This window comes from Bombina bombina, chromosome 3 (assembly GCF_027579735.1).
Source record: "Bombina bombina isolate aBomBom1 chromosome 3, aBomBom1.pri, whole genome shotgun sequence".
Classification (NCBI taxonomy): domain Eukaryota; kingdom Metazoa; phylum Chordata; class Amphibia; order Anura; family Bombinatoridae; genus Bombina; species Bombina bombina.
The window spans coordinates 410,088,623-410,108,019 of NC_069501.1; the positions used below are offsets into that span (position 1 = coordinate 410,088,623).

The 19,397-nt window shown below is 41.6% G+C and overlaps 1 protein-coding gene across 1 annotated transcript in view; it reads right to left on the reverse strand.

The window, feature by feature from the left end:
• RASSF5 (Ras association domain family member 5) overlaps window positions 1–19,397 on the reverse strand; it is a 368,602-nt gene that overhangs the window by 101,362 nt on the left and 247,843 nt on the right. Inside the window, exon 3 of the mRNA XM_053706593.1 lies at window positions 9,990–10,030. Coding sequence (XP_053562568.1) covers window positions 9,990–10,030 — 41 coding nt within the window. The remainder of the gene's footprint in view (window positions 1–9,989; window positions 10,031–19,397) is intronic.

Sequence of the window (19,397 nt, forward strand, 5' to 3'; positions counted from 1 at the left end):
GCATTCATTATGGATTGTAAAGGAGCAAGGCGGCAGCTAGGGAAACCAGAGAGGATGGAGTTGCAGTAGTCGAGGTGGGAAAGGATGAGAGAGTGGATTAAAAGCTTAGTTGTGTATTGTGTAAGGAAATGTCTAATTTTAGAGATGTTTTTAAGGTGTAACCGGCAGGCTTTAGCCATGGACTGAATGTGAGGAGTGAAAGAAAGATCTTAGTCAAGTGTGACCCTAAGACATCGGGCATGTGGGGTAGGGGTAATGATGGAGTTATCAACAGTTATAGATAAATGGGGGGTGGAGATTTTGGAAGAAGGGGGGGATAAGGAGCTCAGTTTTAGAGATATTTAGCTTGAGGTAGTAAGAGGACATCCAAGATGAGATATGAGAGAGACAGTTAGTGACACGGGTTAGCAAGGAAGGAGATAGGCGTGGTGCAGAGGTAGATTTGGGTGTCATCGGCATACAGATGATATTGAAACCTGTTGGACTTTATTAAGGAACCTAATGATGACATGTAGATTGAGAAGAGAAGGGGACAGAGGACAGATCCTTGTGGTACCCCAAAAGAAAGTGGTAACAGGGCAGAGGATGCCCCAAAGAAGGCTACACTAAAGGTCAGTGGCGGATCCAGAGCCTGGTCTCGGGAGGGGCACTTCCAGATTTTTTTGTGGCGGCGGACAGAAAATAATGAGTGCTTATAGAACAGACTATGAAATATAGCCTTTGAAATATTAAAATATATATTTTTTGAGCTTGGGACCGAGGTGGAATTACTGTAGGCACTATAACAACTGCAGTTGCAATAGTGAGTACAGTGTTAATTTAATATACCTGTTATCCATCTTTTTATAGCATATACACAAAACAAATAATATCTTAATTTGTTTCCAACCTGTAAATTATTAAAATAATCTTCAAATTGCAAGGTGATGTAGCAGTCTATGCAGGGCTGGGTGTACAGGGGGGAGGTGCCAGTCTATGCATTGGGTAGCTGGTAGTCTGCAGGGGAAGGTGGCAGTCTATGCAGGGCTAGGTGAACAGCAAAGGTGGCAGTCTGTGCATAGGTGGCTGGCAGTCTGCAGGAGAGGTGAAAGTCTATGCAGCATGGTTGGGTGACCAGGAGATAGATCACTATAAGGGTGTCATTAAGCTTTCCCCTGCTGTGACCACTGCCCCATGGCCAGCTCAATCAATATATATAAAGAGAAAGAGAGATATTGTGGCTAATGTTTGGGGGTATAAAGTGAATAGTGGTGGGGTCTTTTTTTTATTTGGTTTATAGTCACAGACCCTGACCATGCAGGCATTTTAATAATAATTTTTATGTCCCAAAATTACACTACCTGGTCGCTGGTCCAAGAATCCAGGCTAGGGTTCAGGGGCTAGTCGTGGCTAGTAGCGCTGTGGCTTGGCTGTGGCTGTGCTCAGGACACACAGTCACAGTACTGTCTCCGGTCTCCGCGGCTCCTCCGACTCTGCATGCAGCTCCCCTCCCCCCACTAATATCTACCGCGCTGAGTCTGAGCGCCGGCGTGTGACGTCACCGGCGCTCAGCAGTGCCCGCAATAGCTGACAGCCCGCACGTTACCGTTACCCTGGCGGCGGCGGAATAGGGAATAGGGAAGCCCTCTCTCACTATATTCTCGGGGGGGGGGGGGCAATTGCCCCGTTGCCCCCCCCGGATCCGCCACTGCTAGAGGTATGGTTAGACAGATAGGAAGAGAACCACGAGAGAGCTGTGTTGCAGATGCCAAAGGATTGGAGGGTTTGGAGCAAAAGAGGGTGTTCCACAGTATCAAAGGCTGCAATCAGATCAAGGAAGATAAGCAGAGAGAAGTGGCCTTTGGATTTTGATCAAGGAAGATAATCAGAGAGAAGTGACCTTTGGATTTTGCTGTAAGTAGATAATTGGTAACCTTAACAATTGCTGTCTCTGTGGAGTGAAGGGGGTTGAAATCCAGATTGCAGTGGGTCAAGGAGGGAGTTTAATGTAAGGAAATGGGAAAGACGTGCATATACTAGCTTTTTAAGAAGCTTTGAGACAAGAGGGAGTAGTTAAATAGGATGGTAGTTGAATGGGGAGGTTGGATCCAGAGAAGGTTTTTTGAGGATAGGTGTGACCAGTGCATGTTTAAGAGATGAGGGAAATATACCAGTGCTGAGGGAGAGGTTGAAGATGTGTGTGAGTGTAGGGTTAAGGGTAGAAGAGAGGGAGGGGAGTAGCTGTGAGGGAATGAGGGTCAAGGGGACAGGTAGTGAGGCGAGAGGACAATATAAGGACAGAAACGTCTTCCTCTGTAACAGGTGCAAAAGAGCTAAATTTATGGCTATGTGGGTTTTAGATAATTGTGAGCTTTTGAGGCGGTGGGAGACCGGTAGTACTGTATGTTGAGAGCTGATTTCATTTCTGATGGAATCGATTTTGTTGTTGAAGTAGCTGGCAAAATATTGAGCTGAGAGAGAAGTTGTAGTAGGAGGTGGGGGTGGGCAGAGAAGAGTATTGAACATGGAGAACAGACGTTTTGGGTTTGAAGAAAGAGTAGCGATAAAAGTAGAGAAGTAATGTTGCTTATATAGATTAATGGTATTAATGGTATTAGAATATAACTGTCGGGGGCTGTAGGCAATAGGGTCAGACCTGAGATCTGTTTATTACCCCACATACCTCACCAACAATTGGTACAGTATATTTTTTGGGAGATACCAGGCAACCTTACTTGTGGAAAATGTAAAGAAATAAGTAAATTCATATTTCAGAGTTGTGTAACTGCATATAGTTTTTGTGCCAGCCTAGGCACTGTAATGTCTGATGCCCTCACCTCCACAATTTTAGTTTATATTTGCCTCAGATATTTCTCACAACAACAAATCATTAATTTGTAATAAAATGAATAAACAAAACATTTGTAGGATATAGGAGATGCAAGGCATAATACCACAGAACTACCCCACAAAAATGTTCTGCCCCTCTAAATCTTAGTCCCTTAGGCACAAGCCTAGTTAGACTAGTCTAAAATACTCCCCTCATTTTATCATAAGTAAGCACAGCATCTACCTCCAACCAGGATGGCCATGAGTTCAGCCCGCAGCAGTTCATTGTTTGAGTTTAAAGAGACTGCATGAGTCACACCTATGACCCATTCAGACATGCCCACCGACTGCCCAGACACCCCATTATCCACCATTGTAGCCCACCCTCTCTATGTGGCCCCAACCACAAGAAACCAACAGGCCACTTGGCCCACCAGATGCAAGCGGGTCACTTCCCACAAGCTTTATAACCTACTGTATCCTGGAAAGTCTCCTTGAAATGTTGGGCATTATTAAGCATGTACACCCAGGATTAAATATGGTTTGCTCTTCTGGATTTGTTTGTAAATTTTAGTAAAATATTTTAAACAGGGAAATCTAGTTCTAGTAAAAAAACTCTAAACTTGTATATTGTTAGAATTCTTATATTTCTTCTGTCCGCTGGAAAAGCTTCATATTTCTAAGTTCAGTGCTTAGGCTTTTGAACGAGGGGCTCCAGCCCAGGGTACTCTGGGTAGTGACAGTGATAAATGGGCCCAACGCAAAGATTGTGTGTTTGGTAGTGGGATCATTAATAATGCATTGACAAGCCTGTCATAATGGAGATAAAACCAAACTGTTTTATTTACTGCTTAGGAGATGATAAATCAGAATGAATTAACCCCTATCTCTACCAGATATATTGTGGAGCAAGGTCATAGAAAATAGTCTATGTCAACCAAAAACCATTCTAGAAACATTAATACAACAAATGATTCTGTTCGATAAACAGGAAAGAAAATCCCAGAGCATATGCATTTCCATGCTCAATGCAAAAATAAGCATGTAATACAATAATGATTGTAATAGTATAAATACAAGTTAGAGTTAATTGAAAATATTTACAATGTAGACATAAGGAAAATTGTAGCAATATATATATATATATGTATTTATTGAGATATATATATATATATATATATATATATATATATATATATGTATATAATGTATTTTTAGTTTTCAGATTCTTAGCTGTGGTGAATCTAAAACTTGTGAATTCAAGAGAACGATTTGACATCATATTTTATTGTGGCTGTCTTATGGCCTGTAGGAGGAAATCTTCTAATAGATTATAGTATGAACAGCATTATGTTGTAGAAAAAAAAAATCTTTATCACCAAAGAAATATTTCATAAGACACTTTCGGCTAGATTTAGAGTTCTGCGGCCAAAGGGGTGCGTTAGCTACGCATGCTTTTTTTCCCCCTCACCTTTTAAATACCGCTGGTATTTAGAGTTCACAGAAGGGCTGCGTTAGGCTCCAAAAAAGGGAGCGTAGAGCATATTTACCGCCACTGCAACTCTAAATACCAGCGTTGCTTACGGACGCGGCCAGCTTCAAAAACGTGCTCGTGCACGATTCCCCCATAGGAAACAATGGGGCTGTTTGAGCTGAAAAAAAACTAACACCTGCAAAAAAGCAGCGTTCAGCTCCTAACGCAGCTACATTATTTCCTATGGGGAAACACTTCCTAAGTCTGCACCTAACACCCTAACATGTACCCCGAGTCTAAACACCCCTAACCTTACACTTATTAACCCCTAATCTGCCGCCCCCGCTATCGCTGACCCCTGCATTTTATTATTAACCCCTAATCTGCCGCTCCGTACACCACCGCAAGCTACATTATAGCTATGTACCCCTAATCTGCTGCCCCTAACACCGCCGACCCCTATATTATATTTATTAACCCCTAATCTGCCGCCCCCGCTATCGCTGACCCCTGCATTTTATTATTAACCCCTAATCTGCCGACCGCACACCGCTGCCACCTACGTTATCCCTATGAACCCCTAATCTGCTGCCCCTAACACCGCCGACCCCTATATTATATTTATTAACCCCTAATCTGCCGCCCCCGCTATCGCTGACCCCTGCATTTTATTATTAACCCCTAATCTGCCGACCGCACACCGCTGCCACCTACGTTATCCCTATGAACCCCTAATCTGCTGCCCCTAACACCGCCGACCCCTATATTATATTTATTAACCCCTAATATGCCGCCCCAACGTCGCCGCTACCTACATACACTTATTAACCCCTAATCTGCCGACCGGACCGCGCCGCTATTATAATAAAGTTATTAACCCCTAATCCGCCTCACTCCCGCCTCAATAACCCTATAATAAATAGTATTAACCCCTAATCTGCCCTCCCTAACATCGCCGACACCTAACTTCAAGTATTAACCCCTAATCTGCCGATCGGAGCTCACCGCTACTCTAATAAATTTTTTAACCCCTAAAGCTAATTCTAACCCTAACACCCCCCTAAATTAAATATAATTTTATTCTAACGAAATAAATTAACTCTTATTAAATAAATTATTCCTATTTAAATCTAAATACTTACCTGTAGAATAAACCCTAATATAGCTACAATATAAATAATAATTATATTGTAGCTATTTTAGGATTAATATTTATTTTACAGGCAACTTTGTATTTATTTTAACCAGGTACAATAGCTATTAAATAGTTAATAACTATTTAATAGTTACCTAGTTAAAATAATTACAAAATTACCTGTAAAATAAATCCTAACCTAAGTTACAATTAAACCTAACACTACACTATCAATAAATAAATTAAATAAACTACCTACAATTATCTACAATTAAACCTAACACTACACTATCAATAAATGAAATACAATACCTACAAATAAATACAATTAAATAAACTAACTAAAGTACAAAAAATAAAAAAGAACTGTTACAAAAAATATTTTTTTTTTACAAACATTAGAAAAATATTACAACAATTTTAAACTAATTACACCTACTCTAAGCCCCCTAATAAAATAACAAAGCCCCCCAAAATAAAAAAAAATGCCCTACCCTATTCTAAAATTAAAATAGAAAAGCTCTTTTACCTTACCAGCCCTGAAAAGGGCCCTTTGCGGGGCATGCCCCAAAGAATTCAGCTCTTTTGCCTGTAAAAAAAACCCATACAATACCGCCCCCAACATTACAACCCACCACCCACATACCCCTAATCTAACCCAAACCCCCCTTAAATAAACCTAACACTAAGCCCCTGAAGATCTCCCTACCTTGTCTTCACCACACCGGGTCCCGATCTGTCCAGAAGAGCCTCCGATGTCTTGATCCAAGCCCAAGCGGGGGGCTGAAGAGTGACGTCCATCCTCAGGCTGAAGTCTGGATCCAAGCGGCGGCTGAAGAAATCCATCATCAGGCTGAAGTCTTGATCCAAGCGGGCGCTGAAGAAGTCCATCATCGGGATGAAGTCTTCTATGAAGCAGCATCTTCAATCTTCTTTCTTCCGGAGCCATCATCTTCCAGCCGACGTGGAACATCCTCTTCTACCGACGCCTACTCGCCGAATGAGGGTTCCTTTAAATGACGTCATCCAAGATGGCGTCCGTCGAATTCCGATTGGCTGATAGGATTCTATCAGCCAATCGGAATTAAGGTAGGAAAATTCTGATTGGCTGATGGAATCAGCCAATCAGATTCAAGTTCAATCCGATTGGCTGATCCGATCAGCCAATCAGATTGAGCTCGCATTCTATTGGCTGTTCCGATCAGCCGCCGCTTGGATCCAGACTTCAGCCCGAGGATGGACGTCACTCTTCAGCCCCCAGCTTGGGCTTGGATCAAGACATCGGAGGCTCTTCTGGACAGATCGGGACCCGGTGTGGTGAAGACAAGGTAGGGAGATCTTCAGGGGCTTAGTGTTAGGTTTATTTAAGGGGGGTTTGGGTTAGATTAGGGGTATGTGGGTGGTGGGTTGTAATGCTTGGGGGGGGTATTGTATGTTGTTTTTTTTTTTTGTTTGTTTTTTTCCAACAAGCTTTATTTCTGATCCAAACAAAGGTATACAAGGTTTACATGAGCCGTTATAACAGACCGGCTTGCAACAAGTTACATAAGAAAAAGAAAAGGTAATTACAAAATAAACTGAGGGACTCTTTACCGCAGTCCCCTGCTTTCAGGTCATCAGGCCTTGATGCAGTACACCAGTGGGTTTCAATGAGTTCATAAGTCTGTTGGTGTTTTCCATTTAAACAGGGTAACATTAACCAAAAAAAAGAAAAAAGAAAAAAAAAAGGAAGGGAAAAAAGGAAACAACAAACTTTAATCATAAAACATTAAATATTGCTGCGCAACAGGAGGTTCTCACCGGACAAGAAAAGATTGGGTCAATTATTGAACAACAGTCTTTGCAGGAAAGTCTCTCCAGAAGAGCTTTTGTACATTATGTAAAGCAAATATAACTACCATTATCACTGTCAGGGGTGGTTTAGCACCTTGGTTTGTGTTCGAGTTTATTCGTGTGTTCCACCTCACCAACTAGCAAGTCTTCTCATAGATTACAATATATATAATATGTCCCTCTCTCAATGGATATCCCTGTTCCCGTAGCTCTTACATCTCAAGCCTAAGTGCCATAGTGGATAGAGTCCGGAAAGTCCCCCCCCCACACCGCCCGTTTGGTCTTATGAGATTTTTGGGCTTACGTCAGGGTTGGTACTGTTGCTGGGTCAGAGGGTTGGGATAGTGGCTCAGTATCTGAATGGATATAAGTCTCCCAATAAAACAGCATAGAGCAGTAGAAATCTAGTCTGTTGGTATAAAGGTAGTGGAATTTTTCTAAGGTTAAGAGATGCGTGACATTGCGTCTCCACTCGGGTAAAGAGGGAGTAACACATTGTTTCCATAATCTGGGGATTAATTGTTTAGCGCTGCTGAGCATAATGTATAGCAAAACAATTTTATATTTACATTTGATCCTGGGTGGCTTATTAAATAACATCGTCCAGGGGTCCATGGGAATAGGTTGTGAGAGAACTTTTTGAATCTCCCCATGTACAGCTTTCCAAAACGGTTGGAGCTGAGGGCAATCCCACCAGATGTGACTAAGAGTGCCGGGATATTTACAGCCTCTCCAGCAAAAAGGGTCAGCTTGTGGGTAAATCTTAGCCAGCCTACTAGGGTATAAGTACCACCTCCCCAAGAGTTTCATATTAGTTTCTGTGATGCTCATTGATGAGGGTGCCTTACCCATCTGCTGGAATATGACATCCCAAGTTTTTGGCGGGACGGACATACCCAATTCCGCTTCCCAGGCTTTGGTGTAGGGCGGGAGAGTTTTAGAGTGATTGGCGAGTAAAATTTTATACGTTGCAGAGAGTATGCCCTTTGACACTTGTGGGGACCAACAGGGTGCCTCGAAAGGGGTCAAGCTACGAACAAGGTTGGGCTTGTTTTTATGACTTGAGAGGAAGTGAGAAAGTTGGAGGTACTCCAGCCATCTAACAAAGTAAGGTATACCCTTATCAGCTATCGCAGATTTAGACAATATGGTTCCACTTTCTATAACCTGACAACAAGGAAGGCCAGTTGAAATCATATAAGGATCCCCTGTCCGACTGTGTTTCAATGGTGGGAAGTCGTCATTATGGAGTAAGGGAGTCAGTGTGGAGGGGATTGATGATATCCCCTTCTGATGATTAGCTAAGTTATCCCATGTAGAGAGCGTGTCTGACACTAAGGTAGGGGAAAGTGAAGATCTATTTCTGTGATGTCTTGAGATCCAGCAGAGCGCCCCCAGGCTTTTAATGCCCTCCAAATCATGCTCAAGCTTCACCCATTCCTTGTCCTTTATATTTTTGCACCAGTCAACTATTCTAGTCAGTTGCGCTGCTTGGTGATAGTATAGAAGATTAGGCACTCCCAGGCCCCCTCTGTCTCTATTTCTGTAGATTATGGACTTAGATATTCTAGGGTGCTTGTGTGCCCATGTGAAATCATTCACAAGTGCCTGTGCAGCTCTTATGTATTGAAGGGGTAGTTGTATGGGGACAGTTTGAAATAGGTAGAGAATACGCGGTAGAATGCTCATTTTGAAAGCCTGAATCCTGCCTAGCCATGAGAGACTTTTGCTCCGCCATGACAGCAGGTCCGACCTAATGGTTTTAAGTAAGCTCTGGAAGTTCATTTGGAGTAGGGAATCCCTAGAAAGCGATAGCTGAATCCCTAGGTATTTTATGGAGTCTTGTTTCTGTGTGAAGTGAAATTGTGAAACAATCTGGTGAGCCGTTTGCCCAGTGATCCCCACTCCGAGGAATTCAGATTTGGACATGTTAATTTTGAAATTTGATAGATTGCTGTATTGTTTGATGACCGGCATTAGTGCAGTAAGAGATTGTGTAGGGGAGGTAAATGAGAAGAGCACATCGTCGGCATAAAGGGTAGTTTTATATTGTGTGTCTGCAATTTGGATACCATGTATGTTATCATTCTCTCTGACCCTGGCTGCTAACACTTCCATTGCAAGGATAAAAAGTAGGGGAGAAAGGGGACAACCCTGCCTCGTACCATTCATTATGGGAAGGGGATCCGACAAGGTATCATTCAGTTTAATACGAGCTTTCGGGGTGTTATAGAGGGCAAATATCCTCCCTATCAGGACCTCCCCCATACCAAACCTTTCCAAGGTGGACTTCAAGAATAGCCAGTCCAGCCTATCAAAGGCCTTTTCGGCGTCTATTGCTAGAAAGATAGAGGGTATGCTGTGAGTTTGTGTATATTCTATCAGGTTAAGAACCTTAAGCGTATTGTCCCGTGCCTCTCTGTTAGGCACAAAACCAACTTGGTTGAGATGTATTAGTAACGGTAGGAACTTATTGATTCTAATAGCTATCAATTTTGCGTATAATTTTACATCAACATTTAATAGTGATATAGGACGGAAGTTGGATGGGATGTCAGGAGGTTTACCAGGCTTGGGGATAACAGCAATGTGAGCTTCAAGCATGGTGGGAAGGAAGGGATGGTCAGTATCTGTGGCGTTGAATAAGGTGCATAACTGAGGGAGGAGAGTTGGTGCGAATTTCTTATAGTATGCGACGGTAAAACCATCCGGGCCTGGGCTTTTGCCCATGGGGAGTTGTTTAAGTGCAGCCAGTAATTCCATTGTGGAGAAAGGGGCTTCTAGTTCCTCCACCTGCGCGGACGTGAGTTGGGGGAGGGGCGTGTTTAATAAATATGCTTTTATGATGCTTAATCTGTCACTGGGCGAGGTGGGCTTTGGTAGGTTATATAATTCGGAGTAGTACTTCCGAAATTGGGTAAGAATCTCGGGCGTGGTGTTCACTTTTTGTTGTGTAGGGGTGCGAACCTCGTTTATGAAGGATTTTAACTTTTTCAGTTTGAGGGAGCGGGCCAGAAGTTTACCAGCTCGGTTGCTCTCAAAGTGAAATTTCCGCTTGGTTTTTAATGCTAAAACATTTGCCTCCTGCAACAGTTGGTCGTCTACTGCCTTTCTTGCCTTTTCTAAGTCTGCAAGAATCTGTGGGGAAGTGGGGGCACATTTATGCTCATATTCTAGTTTAGATAGCAGTTCGGTGGAGGTTTTGTATAGTGAACGCGCTTTCTGTCTTATGTAGGCTTTGTATTTTATGAATTCCCCTCTAATAAAACATTAGTGGGCTTCCCACACAATCCGGGGGTCTGTCTCTGGTAGGGAGTTAAGCTGGAAGTACTCGGGGAGAAGTTTTTCTATCTTATCTTTAAAATCGGGGAAGTTAAGTAAGCTGTTGTCCAGCCTCCAGGAGAAGGTGGATTTAGGGACTGAGGGCCACTGAAGCTGTGTGAGGACTGCCGAGTGGTCTGACCAGACCGTGTGGGAGAGTCGGGAGGAGAGGACATAGGCTAAGCCATTCTGATTTGTTATGTGATAGTCAATTCTACTATAAGAACGATGTGGAGCCGAGAAGAAGGTATAATCCCTCTTTCCCGGGTTTTTAAATCTCCAAACATCAATTAGTGTCTGCTCTAGCATTGTCCGCCACAGGTTCTTGGTTGTGTGCTTTGAGATTGAAGGTTGGGGGTTTGTGGTGTCAAGGTTCGGTTGCAAAGGAATATTAAAGTCACCTCCTATATAGAGGGCCCCAATCCCATGGTCTAGTATTTGAGCAAAGCATTTTCTTAAGAAAGGGAGCTGTCTGGAGTTTGGGGAGTACATACTGACCAATGTTACAGGGGAGCCGTACAGTAAGCCTGTGACACATAAAAATCTGCCTTCGGAGTCTGTGTATGTTTGTATGGGGGCGAAGGGTAAGTGTTTGCTTAAAAGGATACTGACACCATTACGTTTATGGTCGTAAGAGCTATGAAAACATTGTGTGTAGTATCCCCCGAAGTACCCTGGTTCTTTACTCTTTAAAAAATGAGTCTCCTGTAAAAAAATTATATCGCCTCCCTTTCTACGGAGGTCACGCATAGCTAGAGAGCGTTTTGGGGCTGAATTAAGACCACTAGCGTTCTGACTGAGCAGTGTTAAGGTTCTATTATTGTTTGTAGTCATTGGGAGGTGGTGGTGGTAAAGGTGCAGAAATATCTAGATATATGTCGACCCCTAACTTTCTGGTAGCCTGAGTCTGAAAAAAAAAAAGGACAAAACAATCCTGCATATCCGTGCCTCCGCTGCGCAGCATGAACATTAAAATCAATAGGGTAAATTTTTGCAAGTAGCAGAAATTACACGTAAGTACAAAGTATCTTGACAATGAAAAGATCATATGACAAAAAAAAACCTTGTATGAGGGAGAAAGGAATCAATCCGCAACCGTTTCATAACTTATCAGTTTGAGATCTGACTATTGCCTAGCCGCTGATTCATCTAACCTCCGTTGCGGGGGGTGTCCCACCCCGGAAGCCAGAGGAAGTGCGTAATAAATGTTATATATTATATAATAACAATACACTTTTTGCATATAGAAAAACAAACAATAAATTGCATATAAAGAGAGGGCAAGAAAAGAAAAAATCAAACATAGCCATTTAGCAAAACATATGTAAACTTGGCCATACATTACCGCTTCACCCGGCCAGGCATCCAGCTTGAAAAGTCAATACAGTCTTTATGAGTCTCTAGTAGAGAATATAATGAGAAAGTCCCAGTTGTAGAGATGTCCTCCCACGAAGGGCCTTAATTTGGAGAGGTGGCAAGTGTCGTTGACTGAGTGTTCTTGACTTTGGAGGACACTCGATGCCAGTTTTCCTTCTATGGCCTAGCCGACTTTCTCTTCCTAGGAGGTTCTACAGAGTCTTCTGCTGAGAACCTCGCTGGGGGATCTATTTCCAGTGCAGCACAAAAATTGCTAATGTCATCTTGCGTTTTGCATATTAATTTCCTGTTACCATGCAAAACATAGAGATGGAATGGGAACCCCCATCTGTAAAGAATCTTTTTCTGACGAAGGAGTGCGGTCAGGCAAGACAAATCCCTTCTCCTCTGTAGAGTCCTCTGCGACAAATCCTGATAAAATTGGAGGACTACCCCCCGAAACTTCACAGGTTGATTTTTCCGGGAGAGGTTCAGGAGCTCTTCTTTCTCACGGAACTCTTTAAACTTCATAATGATGTCTCTGGGGGGCGCCGTATCTGGGGGCTTTGGTCGAAGGGCCCTGTGGGCTCTGACCCATGGTATGTCCGTGGTAGGTGAGGTATTCCTGAGGTGAGCGAATAGAGCGGGAAGATAGAGTGGGAAGTCTTTAGGTAGAACTGCTTCTGGCACGCCACGGATCCTTAGGTTCTTCCGGCTACTGCGATTTTCTAAATCCTCGATCTTGTCATAAAGGTCAGCAATAATCTCTGTATGGTGGTTCGCTGTATCCTGTGTCTCATTAATTTCTACCTGTAGTTGATCTGTGAATTCTTCTAATGCCTCCACCCTACCGCCCACCGAGTGAAGGTCTTGCTTTATCTCTGCGATTTCCTCACGGATGCAAGAACGAATGATATCTGCAATATCCTGTTTAGACGCCAGTGTAGATAGAATTGTATTGGGTACAGGAGTACTTTCCTCTGTGTCAGGTGCTGGTCTCTGTGGCGTGAGCAACTTTTTCTGTGGTGAAACTACAATTTCTTTAGATGCCATAGTTTTGGAGGCTGTGGGGGAGAAAAAATTATCCACCAGGTTATCTTTTGGGCCCAACATCTTTGATATCTTGTTAAGTTTTGCTGCACGTTTGGGATTCATGGCGAACAGCAGTTCTGTAGATAACAATATAAAAAAACCTCTCTTCTCTGAGCTACTTCTGTTGCACCGATAGAGCAGGTGACAGTCCCTGTAAGTGTGATCCTGTACCAGAAAATCTCACCCAGAATTGGGTTTCATATATTGCTACAGAGGTTGGATCAAAGATGAAATCTTTCATCTCCTGCTGCTGCAAAATTGTCCCTTATGTCTAAGCTCTCACACCTCTCTCCACTCTCCAGCTTCTTTTCACTCCTTTCTCTCTTTTCTGAACCCTCCCTTCTTGCGGGGACCTGTATTCACCTGTTTTCTGCTTTTCCCTCCTCCCTTCTTTGATATGGGAGTTGTTTTATTGAATTAATAGGGGTTTAGTAGCATTGCCGGAAGGTTGTGGCAAAGGGCTAGTGCCTTTAACCCCAGTAGCGGTATTAGGGTATTATTCACAGGGCTCTGTATTGTGTACTGATGTATCAGGCCCTCACCGCACCGGCAGTCCCAGGGCCTCACCTTGGTGCGTTATCTCAGTGAGAATAAGAATAAGGCACAAAGTCACTTAAGTTGCGGCAGGGAGAGGGGTCTAGTGCCGGGTTCAGTGTCAGCTGAGGCTGTATCGCTATAAGGGAAACTATGTGTGGTGACCGCAGAGTGCTTACTGTCCTGTGTAGGTAATGGCCGCTTCCGGTCCCTGAGGTCCTCTGCTAAGGCCTAATGAAAGGCTCTGGCACGTATAGTGGATCTGGCCCCCTCCGCGTTGCACCATCTCCCGCCGTGAGTATTGTTCACTGTGAGTGGGTCTTGGAGAGGTGTTAATGCTCTCCCGGCTGGTCTGCTTATCTGGCGTGGGCGGCGGTATACCGCGTGAGGGGTTCCGGGGAAGCAGCGTGCTTGAGAAGGCCGTGCAGGGTTGGTCTGCCTGTTATTTACCTCCGTGCGGCATCAAAATGAGGCAGAGGGTTAGCTCTGCATTAGCATTGTGTTTAGCGTGGTTCAAGTGCAATAAAATTACGGCGATCAGGCAAATTATGTAGATTTAGCGGTGCAGATTGACGGAGCTGTGGAGTCATGCAGTCATCTTAGCTGCTGCCAAGCTCCGCCCCCTGTATGTTTTTTTTTTACAGGCAAAAGAGCTGAATTCTTTGGGGCATGCCCCGCAAATGGCCCTTTTCAGGGCTGGTAAGGTAAAACAGCTTTTCTATTTTAATTTTAGAATAGGGTAGGGCATTTTTTTTTATTTTGGGGGGCTTTGTTATTTTATTAGGGGGCTTAGAGTAGGTGTAATTAGTTTAAAATTGTTGTAATATTTTTCTAATGTTTGTAAATATTTTTTTATTTTTTGTAACTTAGTTCTTTTTTATTTTTTGTACTTTAGTTAGTTTATTTAATTGTATTTATTTGTAGGTATTGTATTTAATTAATGTATTGATAGTGTGGTGTTAGGTTTAATTGTAGATAATTGTAGGTAGTTTATTTAATTTATTTATTGATAGTGTAGTGTTAGGTTTAATTGTAACTTAGGTTAGGATTTATTTTACAGGTAATTTTGTAATTATTTTAACTAGGTAACTATTAAATAGTTATTAACTATTTAATAGCTATTGTAATTGGTTAAAATAAATACAAAGTTGCCTGTAAAATAAATATAATTATATTATAGCTATTTTAGGATTAATAATTTATATTGTAGCTATATTAGGGTTTATTTTACAGGTAAGTATTTAGCTTTAAATAGGAATAATTTATTTAATAAGAGTTAATTTATTTTGTTAGAATAAAATTATATTTAACTTAGGGGGGGTTAGGGTTAGGGTTAGAATTAGCTTTAGGGGTTAAAAAATTTATTAGAGTAGCGGTGAGCTCCGATCGGTAGATTAGGGGTTAATACTTGAAGTTAGGTGTCGGCGATGTTAGGGAGGGAAGATTAGGGGTTAATACTATTTATTATAGGGTTATTGAGGCGGGAGTGAGGCGGATTAGGGGTTAATAACTTTATTATAATAGCGGCGCGGTCCGGTCGGCAGATTAGGGGTTAATAAGTGTAGGTAGGTAGCGGCGACGTTGGGGACGGCATATTAGGGGTTGATAAATATAATATAGGGGTCGGCGGTGTTAGGGGCAGCAGATTAGGGGTTCATAGGGATACCGTAGGTGGCAGCGGTGTGCGGTCGGCAGATTAGGGGTTAAAAATTTTTAATAGAGTGGCGGCGATGTGGGGGGACCTCGGTTTAGGGGTACATAGGTAGTTTATGGGTGTTAGTGTACTTTAGAGCACAGTAGTTAAGAGCTTTATAAACCGGCGTTAGCCCAGAAAGCTCTTAACTACTGACTTTTTTCTGCGGCTGAAGTTTTGTCGTTAGATTTCTAACGCTCACTTCAGCCAAGACTCTAAATACCGGCGTTAGGAAGATCCCATTGAAAAGATAGTATACGCAAATGGCGTAGGGGGATCTGCGGTATGGAAAAGTCGCGGCTGCAAAGTGAGCGTTAGACCCTTTCCTGACTGACTCCAAATACCAGAGGGCGGTAAAAACCAGCTTTAGGAGCCTCTAACGCTGGTTTTGACGGCTACCGCCCAACTCTAAATCTAGCCGTTTGTTTGAAAGAAAGGCATCTGACCATTCAAATAAAGGTCTTCAAGTCATCATAGAAACAGTAATAATAATAATGTGTTGTGTTGTTAATGCCAGGGCTCATAGATCTTGTTTCTCTGGGCAAATACACATTTCCAGGTATCTAAAGATGTTAGAATGGGATGACTGTAAAAATAGGTGACATTTTGTAAAAATCTATTAATGATGAGCTTTTTGGTATTGTACGTTTGCTGGGTATTTTTTTCCATAGAAATTTTTATTCATACTCCAAAAAGAAAGACTTGCGGAGGAAAAGATAGGCATAACAACATATTTATTTATATAAGAACCAATACGGTATACGGTATTATTTAATATCCAGAAAATATTGCAGCCAACATACAATATTAAATGATTGAACTATTATTCAGATGGAGTGAATACTGTTAATATGACTCAACGTCAAAACTTCAATAAGTATAATGAGTAAATATAAATAAACCATAGATTTTGCTATTAGCTTTACCTAGAGAGGAATAACTTTAACTATTTGTTGTGGGCTCAACCTGAAAGAACTATGCACCCAGCTGTCCATTAAAGGTATAACAAAACAGAAGGAGGAGGTAACTGGCTGGGAGTGTGCTTAGAGTATATTACAACATTTAAATCAAAGAAAAGACCCTATAAGAGAATAGGGAAAATAAAGCTCTTTCTACACATAAACTATATATTTTTTCCACTTACTTTATACAAGTCACAGTTACAGAGTTGTGTTTTTAACGATTTTTCTGGCATGCTAGATCATACAACTTCTATTTATGCTACCTTTCTTAACTATAACTAGTAAAAGTTACATTTTAAGTGGAGAAATATAAACTTCATGTGTAGAAAGAGCATACTTTTCCCTATTCTCTTAATAGGGTTTTTTCCTTCGTCCAGTTAAAGGTGCCTGGGATCTCAACAATAAGCACTCTAAATAAAGTAAATATATGACTAAACACAAGAGAGGGGAAATATATATATATATATATATATAGATAGATAGATAGATAGATAGATAAATATAAAAATAAGACATAAGGAGAAGAAAGATTAGAAAAAAGTCTGGGGGAGGTTTACCCTTAAAGGGACATACTATTCATATGCTAAATCAATTGAAAGTGATGCAGCATAACTGTAAAAAGCTCACATGAAAATATTACCTGAACATCTCTATCTTAAAAAAAACATATTTTACCTCAAAATTTCTTCAGCTCACCAGAGTAAGTGCTGTGTAAACAGCTTTACTTCAGCTGCTGTCCAGCAAGAAGTTGGAAAAAAAATACCCTTTCAGCATCAGCAGTGCTGAGGTAATGCTTTAATTGCAGTGATCTCATGAGGTTTCATTAAAATGTCATGAAATGTCATAGCAAACATCAGTAAACTAAATAGGAAAATAACATGACTGTGCCTGCACATGCCAGATGCATACTCCCTTGCAACTCCTGTGACTAGCTACCTCATTGGCTGCTTAAAGTCTCTTTACAGTGGGGTGTGAATATTTAGGAAATTATGATGTAAAATATCTTCCTTTTTTACATAGAGATGTTCAGGTGATATTTTCTAGTCCTCTTTTTACAGCTATTCTGCATCAGTTTCAAATGCTACAACATTTGGGTATCATGTTTTAAGTGCCAGACTATATGATAGCTAGTGTCTATTGCCATATACCTGTGTAATTTATACAATTTATACTATGTTGTACAATTTTATTTATGGATCAGATAGTATTTAGTACAATATTTAGAGCTGTCCTGCTATATTGGTTTTATTAGATTGGGGAGATATATATATATATATATATATATATATATATATATATATATATGCACACATATACATACACACACAGTCCTATGAGGGCTCCACAATCTGGATGTGGTTCTCATGTGCATGAGGTGCAGACTGCTTATTCTCCTGGATATCAACAGCAATGTCCATGTCACACTGGGATCTTCTGTGAACATCCTGAGATGTGGCTCTAAAAACGTCCACTCCTCTCAATAAACACAATAGAAAAAGGCTTCTTAAAAACATGCTTATTGAAAATTTATTAAAAACAAGTACAAAATTGAGTTGCAGCATTGGAAGTCAGAGATAGTGCTTGTTACATACCCCCCAACTGTCCCGATTTTAGGGGTCTGTCCCGGGTTGCTAGCCATCTGTCCCGCATTGCCCCATGCATTTTTAATTCTATTGGGCCCGTATTTAGAAGCAGCTGGCTTTTCTCTCCCAGGGTTAGATACCTGTTAGATTCCCTGTAGAAAAGGAATGGTGTGTGGGTTAAGCAGGAGTAAGAAGGCTGTATATCCTCTGACCTCAGGTAATTGTGACATTTAACCCCTGTTGATAATACTAGCATGCCTTCAGTTTTATACGGTTAACGAACAGTGGCAGCCTCAGACTGCCAACTAATGTGGTTGCCAACCCCAGGACCCCATACATTGAATTACAGATACCCATTTATGATGTAGTGTGTGTGTCTATCTGTATCTATAAGTGTGTGTGTGTGTGTGTATCTGCATGTATTAATGTATGCTATGTATTGTGTGTATCTGCATGTATAAGTGTAAGCTATGTAGTGTGTGTGTGTATCTGTATGTATAAGTGTGTATCTGCATGTATAAGTGTATGCTATGTAGTGTGTGTGTGTGTGTGTGTGTATCTGCATGTATAAGTGTAAGATATGTAGTGTGTGTGTATCTGCATGTATAAGTGTATGCTATGTAGTGTGTGTGTGTGTATCTGCATGTATAAGTGTAAGATATGTAGTGTATGTGTATCTGCATGTATAAGTGTGTATCTGCATGTATAAGTGTATGCTATGTAGTGTGTGTGTATCTGCATGTATAAGTGTTTACTATGTAGTGTGTGTATCTACATGTATACGTGTTTGCTATGTAGTGTGTGTGATTGGGGCCTATTTACTATATAGCAGATCATGTCCGCTGCACATCGATAAATGCCATCAGCATACGCCGCCCCCTGCAGATTCGCGCTCAATTGGCAGCTAGCAAGGGGTGTCAATCAAACCGATCGTGTTCTTTCCCTCTTTCAAATTTTAAAATGTTGGTATGTTGTTAGGTCTGGCATGTCTTGGCAAAAAGAATGCGTACTCATGATAACCCTATTAACACAATCACACACATACCTTTCAAACTACTGCACTGATTTGTGATTGGTTAAAAACAAACACTATTTTCCTCCTAACAAGTCAAAGTTAAACAAACTGACTGGTTAATATACTATACAAATAAAATACAGCATTCGCTTGCGGAGTAGAATATTAATTAAAATAAATAACACACGGCTAGATTTAGAGTTTTGTCGGTAATGACCCGCGTAGCTAACGCTGGCTTTTTTCTGGCCACACCATAAAAATAACTCTGGTATTGAGAGTCCACATAAAGGCTGCGTTAGGCTCCAAAAAAGGAGCGTAGAGCATATTTAACGCAGCTTCAACTCTCGATACCAGAGTTGCTTACGGACGCGGCCAGCCTCAAAAACGTGCTCGTGCACGATTCCCCCATAGGAAACAATGGGGCTGTTTGAGCTGAAAAAAAACCTAACACCTGCAAAAAAGCCGCGTTCAGCTCCTAACGCAGCCCCATTGTTTGCTATGGGGAAACACTTCCTACGTCTGCACCTAACACCCTAACATATACCCCGAGTCTAAACACCCCTAGCCTTACACTTATTAACCCCTAATCTG